Source organism: Heterodontus francisci, chromosome 2 (genome assembly GCF_036365525.1).
Source record: "Heterodontus francisci isolate sHetFra1 chromosome 2, sHetFra1.hap1, whole genome shotgun sequence".
Classification (NCBI taxonomy): Eukaryota; Metazoa; Chordata; class Chondrichthyes; order Heterodontiformes; family Heterodontidae; genus Heterodontus; species Heterodontus francisci.
In genome coordinates, this window is record NC_090372.1 from 82,957,148 (window position 1) to 82,978,974 (window position 21,827).

The 21,827-nt window shown below is 42.0% G+C and overlaps 1 protein-coding gene across 1 annotated transcript in view; it reads left to right on the forward strand.

The window, feature by feature from the left end:
* LOC137380633 (sodium bicarbonate cotransporter 3-like) overlaps positions 1-21,827 on the forward strand; it is a 249,305-nt gene that overhangs the window by 140,967 nt on the left and 86,511 nt on the right. The window contains exons 11-13 of the mRNA XM_068052777.1: positions 948-1,054; positions 13,801-13,975; positions 15,348-15,481. Coding sequence (XP_067908878.1) covers positions 948-1,054; positions 13,801-13,975; positions 15,348-15,481 — 416 coding nt within the window. The remainder of the gene's footprint in view (positions 1-947; positions 1,055-13,800; positions 13,976-15,347; positions 15,482-21,827) is intronic.

Sequence of the window (21,827 nt, forward strand, 5' to 3'; positions counted from 1 at the left end):
ACTATGTGCCTGTATTTCATGTTTGTGCTTTTGGACAGAGCTTCTCATTACTCTGCTATTAACACTCTCACTGCACTAATGCTTTGTCTTTTACCATGAACATTAACACTCTTTGCCTTTGTCCCATGACATCTTAGTTATTTAATCTCTTCTGCCCTGTCATACAACTTCCCTTTTGTTCTCTTCCCCACCAATCTTCCCTCACCTTCACTTGCTTAAAACTTAATTCTTTTCTAACCTTTGCCAATTCTGTTGAAAGGTCACAGATATCTGGTGAGTAATGGACTGGACGTAGCTGTGATTTTCCCAGTGGTTGAGCACCTTGCCGTTCTTCTCCCACAGCCCCCCACACCCCGCTGTTGCATGAAGAACAGCTACTTGGTCCAGAAGTGTGAAGGGAGTAAATTTAAAATTCTTTCTATTCCAAATGCTGCAGTGACAGGAGTGTATGTTTTTTTTAGGGGATTTGGGGTGTGGTCTTGATGACTTTTACATCAAAAATGGTGCACCCCCTAGTTAATTTTAGGACATATTTTTGCACAATTGTTTATTTATAGGAAAATAAATTGCATTTAGATTCATCCAAATTCAGCAGACCAACAATTTCGAGAGTAAACTGAACAGTCAGTCCTCGCTTCAGAAGCACTTTCTCGCTTTGTTTTTTACTGGCACTATTTGCCTCGCCTTCTCTGAAACCTCTGTTCGGAGGCTGTTCTCCCCATTTCTTCTCCCTATCATTTCCTTATCAGATGTAGTTAAAAGTTGTACTTGTGTTTGGGATATTGACAGTTCAGCTTTGGTGGACAGAACTTAACCCGTGGAACTTTTGAAATGTATCATAGTAAATGAATCTTGAACTTTTAATTGTCAGACCAGAAGATATTCAATGAATCTTTGATTAAAGCTCATTTGTAAAATAGTTTTTTTTCTCTATCTGCTATAAAAAGGAAAAACGCAAGTGTCCTCCTCCTCTTCCAAATGGTCCAACAATGACCAATGGAACCACAAATCACGAAGAGCACCACGCTGGGCCTGAACTTGAACGCACCGGAAGGTTTGTTTTACACATTAATTGCTACAGAGGTATTTTTTTTCCTGTGAAATTAATCTTAAATTAGTCAACATGATTGCATAACGTTTGATGGAGTGCAGGATTGAAAATCAATTCTGTGAAACTTTGAAGCCTTTTTTGGCTTTTAAGTTTGCTGTGCTTTATGTATCATCATTTTGAATATCTATGCTACAGGTAAAAGTTTCTGAGAGTTCGGGGAAGGAGATATTATGATAAAATCTTGTAAATATATGCAAAAAGCGAAAGGAATTCTGTTTCATGTGTTTCCTTGTACAGTCACTGTCTTCCAACTGTCCTTTCAAAAGTATTAAGTTGAAGGTAAATAATGTTTGGTATTTAAGTAAATACATCTTGAGGCCATATAAATTAGTTTAATTGGGGCTAACTTTCAACTTCGGGAGCATAAAACAGGTGGTATCAGATCAGTTGCTTGTTACACATACAGCCTGATTTCTGTGTAAGTGAACAGAAAAGAAAATTGGACGGGGTTTCTCACAGGTGGCTGATCCGACACTGTCAATTTTACCTTCTGGCAAATTTGAAAGTTACCCCGATGGTCTTTAACATTCACTAGTGGTATGCCTTAGGTGGGAGGAGTGCAATGTTTTCTCTACTCCCACTTCTCCACAGGACACAACATATATTTTAAAATTTCCCACTTACCGATACGGTCAATCATACACTCGATTTTTCCCAGAATAAACACACTAACCAGGTTTCTTTAACGAACAACAAAATTAACCTGCGTGTCACGGAGTCGCTGCAAACCTCCTTGTGGCGGCTCATTTAAATAGTTGGGCGAGCTGTCTGTCCCGGCAATGGCGTCAGCTGCCTGTGCGTAGGTGCTGATGCGTTTCTAAAGGGCTGTCAGCCAGATCAGGAAATTTAAATATTTAAAGATCAAGACAATAAAAATGATTAAAGACATTTCTTCTGCCCCCCCCCCAATAACAATTAATTATTTGCCCTCTACCCCCCCACATAACACTTGTCCATCTGACCTTCCCCCACCAAATTGTATAAGCTTTAAACTCCAACCCTTCCCACCATCCCCTACACCCATGATGTTACTTTGACCCCGTACACCCCACTTATGCACTGATAAATTTACCTCCTCCCCCCGCCCCTGTCCTCCCCACCAGTGTGGAGCCTCGTTTCCCCAGACGGGATCCGAAGACACAGAAGTTCCAGCCACTGGGCAGAATATTGCAGCGGGACATGAGGGTGGCAGCATAAGTATCATTGATTAATTCATTTTAGTTTATTTAAATATTCAAATAGAAGTCCCATCACCGAGTGGCGGGGGGGCCACCAGGAGGCCTTGCCACTGCTGGTAATATCGGGCTAGGCCCTCCTGGCATCGGGGGGGTGGTGGGGGGGGGGGGAAGAGGTGTGGTGACCCTCTCCCGGAGGCTTCTTCAGGCCCGCCTCGCCACGGACCCTGTCACTTGGGGCGAACAAAATCCAACCCCATGTGTGGCTAAGGTTGTACATCCTGGCTTATCTCTACAGACTCTTTTAAATTCTGTGAGTAGCCTTGTTAGGTCTTCTCGTTGGTCTGCATCTAAATATGAAAGCATAGTGTCCAATCTCCCTAGCAATTCAGTATTCGCTAACTGGATAGTAGGAGGTTCAATTTGAGAATTGTCTAGGCCTCCTCCTGCCTCATTCTCACGAGTCCTTCCATCCTTCACTGTCCCTACTACCTGACATACCTGTGCTTGCTGATCCTCCTCTTGGCGATAATATTGTTTCAACTTCTTGATATGACCGAACCAATTCTTCTTCTGGCGATCTGGGGTGTCAATCAAATAATTTACTTTACCAATTCTCTTGACTACTTTATATGGACCACTGAACCGTGCTTTCAACAGTTTGCCCTGTAAAGGCAGTAATACCAACACTTCATCCCTGGTTGAAATGTCTGGATCTTAGCATGCTTGTCAGCCCTTTTCTTCATCGTTGTTTGGAAAGCTTTAAGGTGTTCCTGAACCACTTTGCAGGCTCTCGTGAGCCATTCCCGGAACACAGATACATAATCTAGCACAGAAGATTCATCGCTCTGTTCCAAAAACCTTTCTTTAATTAGTTTTAGAGGACCTCACATCATGTCCATAAACTAATTCAAAAGGACTAAAACCTGTAGATTCATTAGGTGAATCGCTAGTGGCAAGCAAAAGAAATTCTAGTCCTTTATCCCAATCATGGGGATATTCATGACAGTATGCCCTGATCATCGTTTTGAGGGTCCGATGGTACCTTTTCAAAGCTCCTTGGGCTGGGTTTTAAAGCCCCTCCACCGCCGGGAACGGTGTTGGATGGGCAGTGGGTGGTGTGCTGACTCCGACGTCGGTAGGCCCCGTACCGATCTCGGCAGCAGCAGTGAGGCCTAGTTTCCTTTGGCCACTTCATCTGTTTGGCTATCTTTTCAAAAGAAATGAAAAATGCTTCTATGTCCTTTTCCTCAAACTTGAGGGCTTGCACAAATTTATACAGCTCTCCACTGGGTCCTGAGCTGGATACAGGTTTTTCCCCACCAGAACTTTCACTGGAGTCAAGACCACTCTTTTGACTTAGTACCAGCTTTCTAATCTGTTATGTCCTTTCTCCTTTTCCTCTCTATCAAGTTCAAGGTTTTTTTTTATTGCCTATTCTCTTTCAAGCTCAAGTTTTTTTTATTTCCATTGCTTTTTCCTTGTCAAGTTCAAGCTGCCTCATCTGTAACTGAATTTTAGATATTCAACTGCACCACCCCCTGGTTTGCTTTCTTCTTCCAATTTCAAATGGTGTGCTGTTACTTCAATTATGCCTGCTGTCTTAGCTCCTGGTTTTAACTCTAACACCAACAGTTCTGCCAAATCCTTGGTTAAGTTCCTCAAATCACTCAAGGATACATCCTCCTTCCCCTTTTGAAAAGTTGCAGTAACTGTTAAAGACATTCCGGTGGTGTAAACTTTACAAGAAATCTGCTTTTTTATTTTTTCCTTTTCCAATTATTATTACCCCACTTACAATTGTATGTCGTCAGCGTTGGGTTTATCCCGGAAAGAGAGCCCCCAATAATATGTTACGACCAAGGCGGGAGGAGTGCACTGTTTATTCTAATTCCACTTCGCTACAGGTCACAACATATATTTTAAATTTTCCCACTTACCGATATGGTCAATCATATATTCTGCTTTTCCCAGAATAGAACACACTAACCAGGTTTCTTTAATGAACAACAGAATTAACAGTTTATTATAGAACAAGTCTTAAGTAGTAATGAGGTAAAGCATAAACACACAAATTTGTAATGTTCCCTTTTTACCTTAACTAACTTTTAAAGTCCCTTTTTTACCTTAGCCCCACACACACATACACATATATATGCATACACCAGTTAACTGAAAAAATAAAAGGGAATTGTTTAAATTCAGAGCTCTGTTACAGACAAAAAACACTTGGGCTGATTACTTGCTCATTTTTGAAGAAATCATCAGATGAGATATGTTGTTCCAAAACTGGCATATACAGTCTAACTTCTGAGTACATGTAGACAGGTCACTGGGATCTTTTAGAACAGCTCTTTTCATGTGGTGTTGAGAAGTAATTTAGCAGTCTTTCTTCAAAGACAGAAGATGAGATGACTTGCCACAGTGGACCTCTGAGTCTTTTAGAGATTTGTTGGAAAACAAGCTGGGTTGTGGTTTTCTCTCCTTCCTTGATACTTCTTCAGGCTAACTTTATCAGCTGCTCACTCCAGGAGGTAAAACACACTCGGACACACAACCAAAAGCTTGTGAGTTTTCTGCTCTCTCAGGTGCGCCCTGCTGCTCCTGGGTTTGTCTAATCAAGGGGCGCTATTGACTTCTCTCCCCAAGTTTGTCTCCTGTTACCAGGGTTTCTGTTTTACTTTTAACGTGCATCATGTGACAACCAGTATACGTTGCCAAATTAGTTCTTTCAGTGATCTCGAAAAAAAAAACTGGTCCAACATTTATTCAGTTTTACTATGAATTCGTCAAAAAATATTTTAACGAAATAAACTTCCATAACACTAGATATATTTTGTGTAATTGCTGAGTAATGTTGCTTAATTGTGATGTTTGATATAGCCCTCTTTCCTTGGTTCATTGCATCTGTTCACTAGAAAGTGCATGAGTACAGTGTATGGTGATCCTTTTCCTACGTTTCTGTGGTTGTCTCCTTGGAACAGCCTTCCAGTTCATGACCTCATGTGGGCAGTTACAGACACTAACCTAAGTTACTACTGCTTTGCGATTTGAGGCAGTATGTTACATCTGGGGCTTCCCAAATTTAGATTTAGTAGGAGGAAAAAGTTTACAGCAGAGTGACAAGAAACAATATGACAACAGAGTGAAATTTAAAAAAAAAACTCATTGTGGGATGCTTTTGGGAAGGTGTGGAGGCGAAGGTGGGTTTGTTTGGCATGAGAGGAGTAATCCTGGTTAAGATATGTCCTATTAAGACCAGTCTGACACAAATCCTGGAGATGCTGTCTAAAATTGGGGAGTGAGCTTTCTGATATATGTGAAGACTTTAATCTCTTGCCAGATCGAGAGAGGTTTGACAAGTGGTTAGTGGCATTTTGTGCTACTAAGGTGCCAGGTGGTGATAATCTCCTACATGAGAAAGCTAAACCACCTCCCTTAACATTCAATAGCACTAGTAGTACCAATTCCACTACAGTTGGGCAGAAGTTTAATGAACCAACTATATCAACACCATGACTAGAATAGTAGGACAGAAGTTGGGTACTCTAAATGACTCAGCTGACCCTCTCAAAACTTCTGCACAAAGCTAATGTCAATGCAATGGAATATTCACCATTTGTTTGGATAGATACAGCCACAACAGCACTCCAGAAACTTGGCAGAATAAAGGCTAAAGCCGTTTGTGCGATTAGTGTGCTTGCCACTGAACTCAGCTTCTACCACTTCCTGCACAGGCACGCTGGTTGCAGTGTGTATGATCTACAGGAAGCACTCCAGCAACCCGTCAAACTTACTTTGTCAATACCTCCCAGCCCTTTCAACTATACCACAAAGAAAAGCAGCAATGCCATGAGCACACCATCATCTCCAATTTCCCTTCCAAGTCGCATGTCATCCTGACTTAGGCATAGAAAGCATTCCTTCCATCTCACTGAGTAAACATCCTGGAATTCCCTACCTAATAACTATTGTGGGGTACCATCAACACATGAGCTGCAGTGGTTCAGGAAAGGCTCATCACCTAAGAGCAAGTAGGAATAGGCATACTAATGTCCACATTATGAAAGCAAATTTTAAAAAGTGTTGCTAAGAGTGCAAGAACTGTGAGCCATGGGGATATTTAGGTATTTGGCAGGGAGATGGAGTTGACAGAAAATGGAAACTATCCCACCCACAACTTGGGAATGTGTCTGTTATGCCATGATGTGTATTCATAAAGTGACAACTTTTGGGTGCCAGAGGGGACTGATCGATCGTCACTGGTACAAAAGTAATCATGGAGCAGTTTCTGGTAATGCTCCCTCATATTTTCTTCTATGATATGACAACCAGCAATATCCATAGTGGAGAATGAGCACTAAATTGTTTTTCAGCCCCAATTCATGTGAAGTATGGAGATGAGAATTGATGGATACTTGAAGGCATATACTGGCTTGGTGTCTTTTAAGGCATCCTGATGGAAAGTAATAATGTTGCAGCACATTATAAACTATCTTTCAGTCAGAGAAAGCAAAGTGCTTTTGATGCTATGGGCTCAAGTCCATCAGTTGGCGATGCAATGCAAAGATTTTCATTCAGAAAGAGCAATTGGGGAGCTTATAAATGTTGAGCATAATCTTTTAATACTACCAACATTATAAAAATAACTAAATTCATGTTTCAGGCTAGGCAACAATTTTGACCAGGGAGATAAAGTGAGAAAATTGATGCCAAGACAGCTGAAGCCGTATGATGCAGCTAGATAACTACCAGCAATTAAGAATACAGATAAACAACATTAAATTAACCAGAAATTAACCAGTAAAATTGATCAAGCATTTTATGAATTTGAGCTTGTTATACCAAACCAAATCAGAAGGCGCAGCCCATGTATATAATTCTGTTTTTGCAGGTGTTGAGATTCCAAAGCTAGATCAATCTTTATCTGATCAATTGGAGGGACTCATAAAGCAAGCAGAAGTAGAAAAGGCAATGGGGGATGTGGGAGAATAAATTTTAAATTTTTTTTATTTATTTAGAGATACAGCACTGAAACAGGCCCTTCGGCCCACCAAGTCTGTGCCGACCAACAACCACCCATTTATACTAATCCTACATTAACTCCATATTCCCTACCACATCCCCACCATTCTCCTACCACCTACCTGCACTAGGGGCAATTTACAATGGCCAATTTACCTATCAACCTGCAAGTCTTTGGCTGTGGGAGGAAACCGGAGCATCCGGCGGAAACCCACGCGGTCACAGGGAGAACTTGCAAACTCCACACAGGCAGTACGCAGAACTGAACCCGGGTCGCTGGAGCTGTGAGGCTGCGGTGCTAATCACTGCGCCACTGTGCCACCCTAATTATTGATCTTGGATGGGTGTATTGTGGAATTTTATAAACCATGCCTGGCCAAATTGAGGCCAGCCTTTCATTAGATATACCAGGAGCCCAAACTCTGATTTATGCCTAGTAGCGGTCTTATTTCGGTGTTGATAAAGAAGCAGATGGACCATACTTACTACAGTAGGTAAAGGCCAGCTTGTTGTTCAGTATTTGTAAATTACTGGGAAAGGTACTTGATAATATTGCTCCAACAGATCCTTTGGTCCTCCCTCTTAGATTTGATGACCGTTATTCAAGATGATGGCTGCATTTAAGAATACAAAATTAATGGAGTGAGTTAGGGATCATTCTGCTAAATTATTATTTCTGACTGGGTAGGTGTTGCCATTGTGACTCAAAAAAGTTGCCTTCATGTGTTGTGACAATACCCTAACATCTGGTGATGGGTCCTGTAAATTGGACTAGGTCCAATGTTTTTATTGAGGTGAATGGCAAAGATGAAAGCAACAGTGTTGGCAGAAAAGTGACTCATTAAGTTTGTCATAGCACATGAAGGAGCCACCCTAGAGCAGAAACTTATCTGGACCAGCCATGGCTACAGGAGCAGATCAGAGTCTAGGTATTGATTGGTGAGTGACTTGCCTCCCAACTTCCACCCACCCCCCCCCCCCCACTCCCACTCCCAAAGTCTGTCCACCACCTATAAGGCATAAGTCAGGAGTGTAATGGAATACACTCCATTTGCTTGGATGAGTGTAGCTTCAACAATGTGCAAGATGTTTGATAACATACAGGACAAAGCAATCTGCTGGATGGGCACCTCATCCACTACTTAAAACATCCATTCCCTTGACCACTGGTGCACCATGGCCGCAGTGTGTACCAACTACAAAATGCACTGCAGCAACTTGTCAAGGCTACTTAGATAGCACCTGCAACCTTTATCAACTAGAAAGACAAAGTAGCAGGTGCATGTGAACACTACCACCTGCAAGTTCCCCTCCAAGTGATCAGCCATGATCATAATGAATGGCGGAGCAGGCTCGAAGGGCTGTTCTTTCATAGTCACTGGGTCAAAATCCTGAAACTCCCTACCTACCAGCACTGTGGGAGTACCTTCACTACACAGACTGCAGCGGTTCACTAACACGTTCTCGAGGGCAATAAATGCTGGCATTGCCAGTAAAGCCCGTGTCCGGTGATAGAATAAATAAAAAACATTTGTTTCTAATCAAATTCCTTCCTAATTTTGAACATGTCTCTTAACCTGTTTTATCCCCAGTTTCACTAGTCTCACTTCATAAGTCAAGCCTGATATATTCCCGGTATCATCATAGTGAAATTCTTTTGTACCCATTCCATGGCTTTGACATTCTTCTTAAAGTTGCTGAAGCTCTGACCTAACTAATAATTTGTGTAGGTTTAGGATTGCCTCTTTGTTTTTTTGCATGATGTCCTTTTTTTAAAACCTATGGATCCCTACAGAATTATTTTTATAACTGCGTTATCAAACTGTACTCCCACATTTAAAGAAATGTATCTCTCAACCCCTACATCTTTTTTCCATTGCACCTTTTAGTTTTACCATGAAGTGTATATTTCTCCTCATTCTTCTTTCCAAAGTGTATCGCTTCACACTTCTGTACATTAAATTTCATCCGATATCTGCCTGTCCAATTTACTAATCTGCTTATGTCCTCCTGAAGTCATTTTCAGTTCTCTTCACTGTTAAGCATGCAGATTTTGAAACTGTGCCTCCATGCTCAAGATGTGCGCCTTCAAGCTTGTCCTGGTTTTATTCTGTCTCTTCAATCTTTCTTATTCTTAGGCTGCCTTCTTGGAATTCTGTGTGTTCGTCCAATTTTGAACAAAAGTGACACCTCTTGCTCTTTTAACGACCACTCGACTCCCCTTTCTTTGGTACTTTCTAAAGTTCTTGAAGCTAGGATTAACTGTTATCAATCACCTTGGATGTTCGAGTCTAATCCATGTCTGTTGGTAAGGTTTTTAGCATGGACGCTTCACTGGTGATCATGCACACCTCTGAAACTTTTCTTAAATACTATGATGTGTCTTCTGTCATTGCCTTGGACATCCCTCAAAGCCTTTGACAGAGTCTGGCACTGTTCACTTCTAAGCAAGTATTTACATGGAGGGGCAGACCACCCGCCCCTGATGACATAGAGGCGGTGGGCACTCCGTCCCCAGCAAAGGCATCCGGAGCCACCACGCAGGTGCTGGTGCCATTTTTCAAGGCTTCAAGCCCTTCAAGTCTATTTAAATTTTTAAAGGTACAGGTCTTTAAAAAAATTAATTTAAAACTTTATTAGCTGTTTCAAACCCCTCTCCCACCCCCTAATGACTACTCAATTTATTAATTGCCCTCTCCTCCCAAAAAAATTCAACTCTAGATCCTGATCTTTCCCCCGTGAACTTCCTTCACTTTCACCTTCAACCGCTTCCCACCATCCTCTCAACCAATAGCAATAGTTTTCCCCGCTCCCCCCGCCCTGAAAACTTCACACCTCCCTCCCCCCCTCCCCACCAGTGTTCAGCCTCTGATCTCCGAACAGAGATCGAAAGGCATGGGAGTTCTGGTAACTGGCTGGAATATCTGAGTGGGACAGCTGTCGCATCAAGGTAGGTCTTTATTCATGTAATTTAAATAAATTAGTACATTTTCATTTAGGTCCCGTTGCAGAGTGGGGGTGGTGGTGGGGGCACCACGAGGCCTCGCTGCTGCCGATAATATGGGGCGGGGCCTTCCTGGTGTCGAGGTCCATGGCAGGCCTCTCCCGGATGTATTTTCCGGGCCTCCCTGCCATGACCCCCGACGTCGGGGGGGGGGGGGGCTAGTAAAATCCAGCCCCTTATGTCATTCCACCAAAGCTACACTCATGGCTATTCAGTGGTTTGATAAATATTTCTATCTGCTGTGGTTAATGCTTCACCCTCCCTTTTTTTCCCATCATGTTCGGATTTCCTTAGGTCTCTAGACTCTCCGCATTCTGTTCCTCCTTCATATCCATGACCACTTCAACATGATCCACTATTTCCACTCTACATTAATCAACTCCTTTCAAATTGAATGCCATTCATGTTTTCAAGCTCCAAACCCCTCTCAATGGCTGAATTACTCAACATTTATGCCAAGTTTTTCAGTGGGGCACTGACTATCTTTTTTCGTTCATTGACCTAGTTTCTTAATTTCTCTTGAAAAGCTAAACCAAAAAGCACTACTTCGTACAACCTGTAGACCTTCATCAATGAATATTCTTGGCATCACCAACTCCTTTGATTTCAAATGAAAATCCAAGCAGTTTCCAAGAAGCTCAATTTCCTTTTTTATGCCAAAAGATTTTTAACTCAACAAAACCTGAATCTATTCAAAGTCGAATATTATTCCTATGTCTGAGGAGGTTCTTTCAGCACCTTTCTTGCACTCCTAAACAGGATACAAGAAAAGCTGGTTGTCTGAGAGATAATCTGTCTCTCAACTTCACTCCGCAGCTGCATTTCTAGTTTATTCTAACATTGAGATAAGTGCTCTTCTAAATATCCCTTACTTGTTATACTTAAGTTCCAAATATGCTGCCCACAACTCTGCTCTCCATCTCTTGTGTTTAAAAAACAAGACTCATTGCATGGTCTCCACACACATTTTGCTCTCTCCTACAAACTTAATGGGCTGGATTTTAACAGCCCGCTGCCGTCGGCGGGAAAAAATGCGACCCATATGCATGGGACCACGTCGCAGAGCCGCCGCGATTCCAAACACAGTGGCTCATTAGCAGGGCTGGGGCGGCTGCCCTCCCCACCCCAATGATGTGGAGGGGGCGGGTGAGCCATTGCTGCCAACGGCATCTGGCGCCATTTTTAAAGGGCTTAGAGCCTCAACATTAAATTTCTAAAGGACCAGTTATTGTACATTGTAAAAAATGAATTTAACAGTCTTCCCATGTCCTCTCTTTCCCCCCCCCCCCTTCCCCAATGGAATTAAACTTTATTTCAGCCCATTTCCCCCCGCCCCCCCCCCCCCCCCCCCCCCCTGGAATACCTACCGTCATTAAATGACCTTCTCTCTCCCCCCCACCCCCCCAACCGCTGAAAAAGAGTTCCAGCTCCCTCCTCCCCACATGCTGAATGGGGATTTGAAGGCGTGGCATTTGGGGATTTGAAGGCGGCGCAGTGGTTAGTACTGCAGCCTCATAGCTCCAGCGACCCGGGTTCAGTTCTGGGTACTGCCTGTGTGGAGTTTGCAAGTTCTTCGTGACTGCGTGGATTTCCGTCGGGTGCTCCGGTTTCCTCCCACAGCCAAAGACTTGCAGGTTGATCGGTAAATTGGCCATTGTAAATTGCCCCTAGTGTAGGTAGGTGGTAGGAGAATGGTGGGGACGTGGTAGGGAATATGGGATTAATGTAGGATTAGCATAAATGGGTGGTTGTTGGTCGGCACAGACTCGGTGGGCCGAAGGGCCTGTTTCAGTGCTGTATCACTAAATAAAAATACATAAATTGCTGGCTGCCTGAATGAAGATCTGTGCGACGATTAAGGAGGCGACAGGACCTTCATTAAATCGGGTATGTAAATTAATTTACATATGGAAATTGTGGTCCCGTCGCTAAGTGGCGAGGCGGCCGCCATGAGGCCTCGCCGCTGCTGAGATCATTACGGGGCCTGTCGGGGTGGGTGGCAGGTCTCCTCCGTTCTTATCTTCATAGCACCCCCACTCCCCACCCGGCCACAGTTCCCAGCGTTGCAGAAGATTTAAAATCCAGCCCAATGTTTTTATTCTCAGTATTGATAGTATCATTGACTAGGGACTCTGTCACTTTGGTTCATTTTTAAAAAAAGTTAATGCTGATTGTGTGACTCATCAGAAAACATACATTTTTACGTGACTTAGATTTCCAAGAAATCTTGCTGTCAATAATGCTGCTGCAAAGTTTGTGCAAGAAAAGTGCAGCCGCCTTCATGTGTGGAATTTATGTTTGAAGGATGAACATTTTAAACTAATTCTGCAAACCAGAAAACTTGCATGTAAGTTGCCAATGCTGCTGTTATATTTTTTTATTCTTTCATGGAATGTGGGTGTTGCTGGCTAGGCCAGCATTTATTGCCCATCCCAAATTGCCCTACAGAAGGTGAGCCATATATGGTGATAACAATGGTAACATTTTTAAATAACTACAAAGACGTTGGTAAACTTTCTGCCAAAAAGAAATTCTGTAGACTTTTTTATGTGCGCCCTTTAAAGTTTATTTTCAATTATTTTATGTCTCACTTTACCATAATTATTCTTCAGCTGAAAAGAGTGGCAGCTGACAGCTCCTTTTGTGATGTTCTTCTTGAGCTGAGTGAAGTACACCAGATGCAGATTGGAAAGATTGGATTGCTTATCAATTTTTCCCTCTCTAGCCTCTTATATTTTACCTCACCCAAGATGGCTATAGTAGCTAACTTCAAAGCCTTTAGAATTTTGTTTGCTTTTCTGAATTTAAGTGGAGGAAAAATTAGGTGAATTCAGCTGCAGTTCAGGACTCATTGTGAATTCATGCTTTCTCAGCCAAAAATATGTGAATGTTGGTGATCAAAACACTTCAGGTTTAATTTGTAATTTGGAAAGAAAAAGTGATGTTTCAATTTCCTGTGTAATGCTAAGAAGAGTTTATGCTCAAGGGCAATGAGGGATGGGCAATAGATACTGGCCAAGCCAGCAATGCCCACATCCCACGAACGAATAAAAAAATGATCAGCTGTATTCTCTGAGCTTCTTCCCAGAAATGTGGAGCTTTGTTCCTCTGTCTGTACACAATGCTGGTGACTAAAGGTAATTCAACATCTATGCTGATCATTGTGAAACTGAAATGCTCTTTATGCCAAATGGCTGTATGTGCCTCACCACAACTGTAGTATGTCAACACTGGCATTTGAGTTTTATTGTGTTTACCACTAATTTTGGAATTTATTATTTAGAAGATGATTGTTGGGTATAATCTGACTTGATCTTAAAATCAGATGTTTCATTAATTTTCCACAAGGGGGCTGTGACTGTAACCCTGTGTAATCCTTGTCCCAGTTTGGTGGAATTAAACGTGTTCAACCACTGTCTGCTGTTTGCATTTAAGATAAATGCTAGATTCAGAAGTTTTGTGAAAACTGCTAAATTACCCCACAGGCCCTTTGGTGGCTTAATCCGTGACATCAAAAGAAAATCACCGGTTTACTTGAGTGACTTCAGAGACGCATTTAGTCTGCAGTGCCTGGCTTCCATTCTTTTCCTTTATTGTGCCTGCATGTCTCCTGTCATCACTTTTGGAGGATTACTGGGGGAAGCTACAGAAAACAAAATAGTAAGTATCCAAGCCGTGAATGTACTTTTTTTTCTTGTGATTTCTGCATTGTTTCATGTCCTGTTTACTCCATCAGACTGAATTTCACCAGGAAAACTATTTTTCTCCAGAGTATGTTACCAGTTAATCATATATTAATGATTCCCTGAAATATAGAAGGTCAAGGGGTGATTTGAATGAGGTTTTTAGAATTTCAAAAGAAATTGATAGGTAAGATGGATAGAAACTTTTTCTGCTGGCGGGGAGTCTGGGATAAGGGAGCATAACCTTAAAATCAGAGCCAGGCCATTCAGGAGAGAAGTTAGGAAACACTTCTTCATGCAAAAGCCGGTAGAAGTGTGAAGCGCGCTTCCACTAAAAGCAGTAGTAGCAGTAATTTTAAATCGGAGATCAATAGATATTTGCTGACCAAAGGTATTAAGGGATATGGAGCCAACGCGGGTGAATGGAGATAGGATACAGATCAACCTTGTTCTCATTAAATGGAGGAACAGGTTCGGGGGCTGAATGGTCTTCTCCTGTTCCTAGTACATTTTGGAAACGTTAACAAGCTTTAAAGGCAATTTTATGCCATTTTTGCAGCATGCAATTTCTAATCTATAATAACAATGGTACATCACTGTGCAGGCACAAAACAGCCAAAATGCTGTTTCCTTCTGAGCAGGAGCATGTTTAAATTTGCAAGATTGACAGACCAAGTGCAGTTAAGGTCAAAATAATCTGCCGCTTTATTTAATTAACAATCTGTCGTCCTGGCCTTAAAGGGATGTATCTCCATGATAGCAGAATAATACATTGAGTATTTAGCAGTGCAACAATCCTGTCCTTGTAAAATAATGTATCGCATGAGTTGCTCTGACTCATATGTGAGATCTGCTAATATTGATAATTCATGAACTTGGTGTAATTTTACAACTGCCTTGCTTATTCAGGTTGTTTGTAATCAGGAGGTTTTCTTCCACTGCAAGCGCGCATACACACAACTTCGGGTTTCCTAACCATAACTCCTCCCCCCTGCTCCGAACACGTGCATCGTTAAATATCAGGGCTGATTGCTCTGATCTTTCTGGTTCATCATCTCACGTCGAAAGTTCCATATGCTACCAGATAGAAGAACATCAGTCTTTGCTGGTAATATTGGGGAGGATGGGGACTGGAGTGCGAATCTTGATTATATAGAAGCCTCATATATTTAAATATTATGGTGTCTTAGAATTTCAAGCATGAAAACTCACTAATTCTTTTTGAAATTGTCGGATATTTCACAATTCTTGACATAATTCCAATATTATTTGAACAATCCTTAAAACTACTTCCTTCTCCTTTCCACTGCAAAACTGTAAATAAGTTACCAATTTACTTTTTCTTATAGAGTGCAATAGAATCTCTCTTTGGAGCCTCAATGACAGGAATTGTCTATTCTTTATTTGCTGGACAGCCGCTTACAATTTTGGGAAGTACAGGACCTGTGCTGGTGTTTGAAAAAATATTATTCAAATTCTGCAAGTAAGAATTCTTTCCTTTTTTGAGCTATTTCGGAAGGGATAATTATACTGTTTTGTAAAGTGCATTGCATTCTGCAACTGTGGTGGTAAAATTCAACTTCAGTAAAATACACTAAATGTGCAGTAGCAGGTCAGCCACTTGTCAGTGAAGAGGTAAATTGGGCAGGGTGTAAAAGATACTCTATTGCTGGTTTGTGTCGCTGCCAAAGTAGAATATCACCCTTGAATCTGTAAGTAGAATAAAGGATAAGCATGCGAAATAGATTAACCCTCTTGAACTGGGGGAAGAAGAGGAAGGGGAGCTGCGTTTACTTGGCACTCCATAGAATGTGCTGGGTGAAATCAAAAAAGATTGTTTTGTAAATCACAAGAGCAGACTAGCATTAAATTTGTCTTGCCAATATAATTATTTTTAGAGATAAAATAAAAAGCCAGTAGTTTCATCTGCCACGTATGCTTTGAATGGGTTGGTGATTCTTCTCACCTCCATTTTTTTTAAACAAAAAGCTCCTTAATAGGCAAAACACAGATGCCCTTTAATAAACGGGCATCACTCACATGACTTCTTTCCTCCTTGTACCTATGAATGTCTAAGGTATATCCATTCCTCCTCTCCCTTCTCTTATTTATTTCTCCTTTCATGTACTCCCCCATCCCACAACCCAGCACCCACCCCCAAAGTCATGTACTACTGCTGTCCTCGCATTAGGCAAATAACATTTTCAACTTTAAACATTCATTATGGTTTGGTAATCTAGATTCAATACTGCATATAGTGTTCCGAGTTGAGTGCCACAGTAAATGTTGATTCTGCTTTTCATTAAGTTATAATATGCTCTATGCTGAACTTGTATCTGGTTCTCATCACGTGCATAGATTTAAAGTTTTTTGAGGTCAGGTAGTGTTGCCCTTTTGCAAGCCTGTGGTCCTCTTGCCATTTCGATCCAGTACAGGTCACATTGGCACCAGAAGACGCCACATAATTGGCAAGAAAGAAAAAATGGCAATATCAATTGGCACAGACCAGTTGCAGCCCTTGGTGTTGATCACCATTAATCATCCTATTAAAAACAAAAAGTTATCTCTCCTGAGATTTGCAATTTATTCAATGAGCAGCTGAGCTTTACAAACCAACAATGTTTCAGGTTTGATCCCTGGTTTACCGTTAGTTAGCTGGTATCAGTTGGGTAGTGGTAGGGACACCATATTTGCCTTAGTACCTCAGGAATAGAGAAAGCCAGAATTCCTGCACATGATATCCATTAGTCTGTTAGCATATGAAAAGACATAGGTCTGGATAAAATTATATGGGGAGATTGATGAAGCACCTCCAGCTGAAACATTGGGCTGGATTTTGTAGTCCTGCTGCTGGGAGCGGCAGTGGGTGCGGAACATGGCGGCCATCCCCCACGGGACCCGTGCTGCCATGATTACGTGGCGGGTGGCCACTTTACATATTGATGGTGGCCACCCCCCCCAATCACATGGCGGGGGTGGCCTTGGCAACGCTGTTCACTGTGTCACCTGTTGAAGCAACAGGTGCTGGCTCCATCTTTTAAAAGGCTGCCAGCCCTGCAAACAGCACACCATAACGCAGAGTTCACCCCTCCCACCCCATACCCATCAGAGTGCAGAGTTCACCTCTCCTCCCCAGCCCCCCTGCCTACCATACCCATCTGAGTGCAGAGTTCACCCCTTTCCCACTTCGGTGGCGCCAGCTTTCCCTGGACGGGAAAGTGAAGGCGCATGAGTGCCGCACATCACGCTGAAGATCTGGAAATGAAGGTAAGATCGCTGTGGTTTGCATTTTAATTCATGCAAAGATATAATTTACATATGCTAACTTGGGTCCCATTGCAGAGCGGTGGAAGGACCACCACGGAGCTTCCCCGCCACTGGGAAAATCGGGCCGGGTAATCTTGGTATCTGGTTCTATGGCGGCTACTGCCGCTCCAATTCTCTAGCCCTCTCCACCAAGGAATCCGACATCAGGCTGGGAACGAAATTCTCCTGAGATGCTTCATTATCATTTACAGTCTTTTTTGTAATCTCACAAGGATGAATTTTTCTTGTTCCCAAAGTATCAAAAGCCTCTCCTCCTACCTGTGCTCAATGGGCCCCAACTGCTACTTGGTGCGTGTTGCAGATGATGTGCATGAATCTCCCTGCAAAGCCCCTCTTTTAAAGTGCATGGTCTCTGGTGCTCTGGAAGTAAGGAATCCTCACGTAGATTAGTGTTTTTAAATCTTCTTTGGTTGGCTTCAGACCCACACTCTGAAGCTTTGTGTCTCTCTCAGCCTCACTCAAACACAAACAAATTCCTTTTGACACTTCAATGGGCAGTACCTGGTAAATGGCTCATTAGGGTGCATTGTACAACTCTTAACATTATTGGAGATGACTAAGCTGTTGATAGTGTTTAAGGGATGCTCACAAGAAGATTACAGCTAAGCTCCTTCAGTTCTGAATAGGGCTGTAGGGATTGTTCTAGGAAGCTGAGCAATTCTTGGAGGTAGATGCCTTACACCAAGAAGAAATGTGCTCACGAGTCCTTCCAATCATATGACACAATTACTAAGCATGACTTAGCTGCTGGTTTTTGAACACAACTAGGAGACAATGAAGGTGTTCTAGGAATGCCACCACGGTGCAGGATGTACCCCACAAGCTGGACTGCCCATTTACAGATTTATTTTCGAAAGATGCACTGCTTTTCCATTTAGACAGTGGTTCCAAGCATCACCAATCCAGTATTACAACAATCACAAATTATGTAAGCAAGAGATTTTTAATATCTCCCTCCACCTGTCTTTTCTGTCCAACAACCTATTTCCTCATCCCCAAGTGAGGACACCTATGAATCAATAGCCTTCCAGTTCTTTGTAGAGAAATGGATGGGCACTGCCATGAAGCTTTGGATAATAAAAATACTGACCCATCTCTCCGGGATATGCATTCCATTCTGACACCAGATTCTGAACATTTAAGGACAACAGTAGTTCAATGTTTGACTGTCAGAGTGCACGGTCTTTACACTGCGGTAGCCGTATAAGAAGTTCTGGTCATTCATTGTAGGAGTGAATTATACAGATGTGTGCATTAAGAAATTTTGGGTGTGGGGAAGTTGGGGAAGGGAAGAATTTGGACTTTTTTTTTTTTGCAGAAATCTGTTTAGTAGATCAAGATAGTTGACGTGCCTCACATTGTTCAGACAGTTACCCAAAGAACCTGGCTGCCCAAAAATAACTATTTTTGCGTTGTAATTTGGCCATGTCGCACAAGGTTCAGCTTTGATACCCTTTTGGTATGGTTTCTATCCCAAGGGTGCTTGCAAAGTGTCTGTTTCAGGAGTCAGTTTGCACCATTATCACTGATACAACTGCCTCATAGAGTCATAGTTATACAGCACAGAAACAGGCTCTTCAGCCTATCATGTCTGTGCCGGCCATCAAGCACCTATCTATTCTAATCCCATTTTTCAGCACTTGGCCCGTAGCCTTGTATGCTATAGCGTTTCAAGTGCACATTTAAATACTACTAAAATGTTATGAGGGTTCCTGCCTCTACCACCCCTTCAGGCAGTGCGTTCCAGATTCCAACCACCCTCTGGGTGAAATTTTTTTCCTCAAATCCCCTCTAAACCCTTTACCTTAAATCTATGCCCCCTGGATATTTATCCCTCTGCTAAGGGAAAAAGTTTCTTCCTATCTGTCCCATCAATGCCCCTCATAATTTTGTATACCTGAATCAGGTCCCCCCTCAGCCTTCTCTGCTCTAAGGAAAACAACCCTAGGCTATCCAGTCTCTCTTCATCGGTGAAATGCTCCAGCCCAGGCAACATACTGGTGAATCTCCTCTGCACCCTCTCCAGTGTAATCACATCCTTCCTATATTGTGGTGACCAGAACTGTACACAGTACTCCAGCTGTGGCCTAACTAGCATTTTATACAGCTCCATCATCACCTCCCTGCTTTTCTATTCTATGCCTTGGCTAATAAAGGCAAGTATCCCATGTGCCTTCCTTAACCATCTTATCTACCTGTACTGCTGCCTTCAGTGATCTATGGACAAGTAAACCAAGGTCCCTCTGACTCTGTACTTTCTAGGGTCCTACCATCCATTGTATATTCTCATGCCTTGTTGGTCCTGCTTTAATCTGATTTAGACTTTTGTTCACTAAAACTCCTTATTGAGACAGATCAAGCAGTCTGATGAAAGGTCGCAGACTTGAAACATTTACTCTGTTTCTTTCTCCACAGATGCTGCCACATCTGCTGAGTATATTCAGCATTTTCTTTTTTTTATTTCCTACCAAGCATTTTTCTAGCTTCAGCTTATCAGCAATTCTGAGAAATTTTGATTATATCCAAAGCAAAGCTGGACTTGTATAAGTATCCATTTTTGCTACTCAAAGATTTTTTTCTGTTCATTTGCAATGCCGAATATCTGTTGGCTATTCAAAACCTATCTCCGTAATGACGGTGACTATCTTTGTATTCCCAGTTGCAAGACCATTATTCATTGGGGGTCTCAAGATCACCATCTTATCAAATAGAAATCATAGAATGGTTACAGCACACTGTCACAACTCATGTAAATAGATGATCTCTCAGATGTTGGCATCGAGACATAGGCCCTGAAATTTAGCAGGGTTTCTCCTGGTCTCCTGCCATTTTTACTGTTCTCTGACATTCCACTGGAGTTACAGTGGAAGACCAAGAAAACCCTTGCAGATCTTCAGGATCATAATGTTCTTGAAGCATTACACTGTCACCACAACTGTTTTTGATAGCGCAGTTACTTAACTGAGGAGTGGGGGTACCCACATTTGGAGATTTTGGACCAAGGCCAGTGATCAAGCAGGAATTCAATTAACACACAGTCTGGTTTGACCTTCAAGCAGCAAGATCATTTTAGGCTCTGCTAAAGTTGTAATGCAAAATCAGTCTGCGTCTTTGGTCTGTTTTCTCAACAAACAGGCTGTTGCTAGCTATTATATTAGGCTACAATGAATTGACGTTGATGCATGTAGCATCTTTGAGTTGGCATCTATAACTCTTAGCCAGGATGAGCAACTTGCTGATTTGTTCAACAGTTCATTCTCATGAATAAAAGTCATCATTATGTGGGAATCCTCCAGTTAGTAGATAACTCCTTCTGCAGAAAATCAACAGCTTACAGTTTTGCGTGGAGAGGAGTTATTGTTGTGACTAGACAGGTGTACAGAAACTACTGACTCTTCTACCTTTCTCATTAATTTCTGGGGTCCTTAAGATCCAAAAATAATCAGTTATTCTGATAATACAGTAGAGTGTACATCATGATACTATGATGGAGCCATGGTGATTCTTGGACAGTCTGGGAGATAAGTAGTGCCTCCCTTATCTACCTTCCTATCTCAGATGTCAAGTGAAGAACTCAATCTAGATCTCTCAAGTTTATATCTGACAGCCTGTCTATTGAAGGAATTGCTATTGAGGCTTATGCCTGCATCATGGTGTATTCAGAAGCATCTTGACCTGTTTCCCTGTTCTTTTTTTTGCTTTGGGAGTATTCTCAATAGCTTGCAATTCTGTCTGAAATCTGTGCGCAGTTAGGGTTCAGTTGGCATCAGTCAGTTATCTCTCTCTCTGAAGATTCTTGCACTTATGCATTTTATGAATGGCATTTAGAAATCAGTTCCAACCTCTATTCTAGTAATTGCCTTTGGGATTAAAAGCTTATTAAGTGCTGCCATTGGACTTTGAACAGTGATAGACCTGTCCTGTAGCTTTCATTTTTACTTAATTATTTCTCAATTTTATTTTAAGTGCTTTTATGCTATTCCTTAACCTCATAAGGCTGCACACCATTTTCACATAGGTGCCTTATCAAGCTTTTTTATGTCATTCGAAATCCCTGTGTAATTCTCGTCAGCGATGTATGGCTCCCAGGTGCTCGATTTGGGTTGTCTCTAACCAGAAAATTGCTAAATGAATGATGTGATGTATCCTTTATTGTTATGACCAGACCGGTAGGAAATTCTCTAGCTGCATCAAGGGCAATTCAACATGTCTGTACCAATTTCTTAGGTGCATCTCAAGCAAATCATGGTAGATGTTATTTCTAAAATAGTCAATATTCTATTTTATGAAAACATTTTCTCCCGCCTTTCTCTCCCACCCCAACCTGCATGCATTCACCTGAGCTTGTATTGAGTATGTCTCTTTGTTCAGGTGCCAAGACTATTTTGTTTGAGGGTTCTGTTGGGTTTCCTCCCTCAGCACATTTGTTGTTCGGAAGCAAACTGATTTTTGGGTGGGCAAAAATTAGGCTTAAATCATACAGGAAGGTATGTTTGAACTGT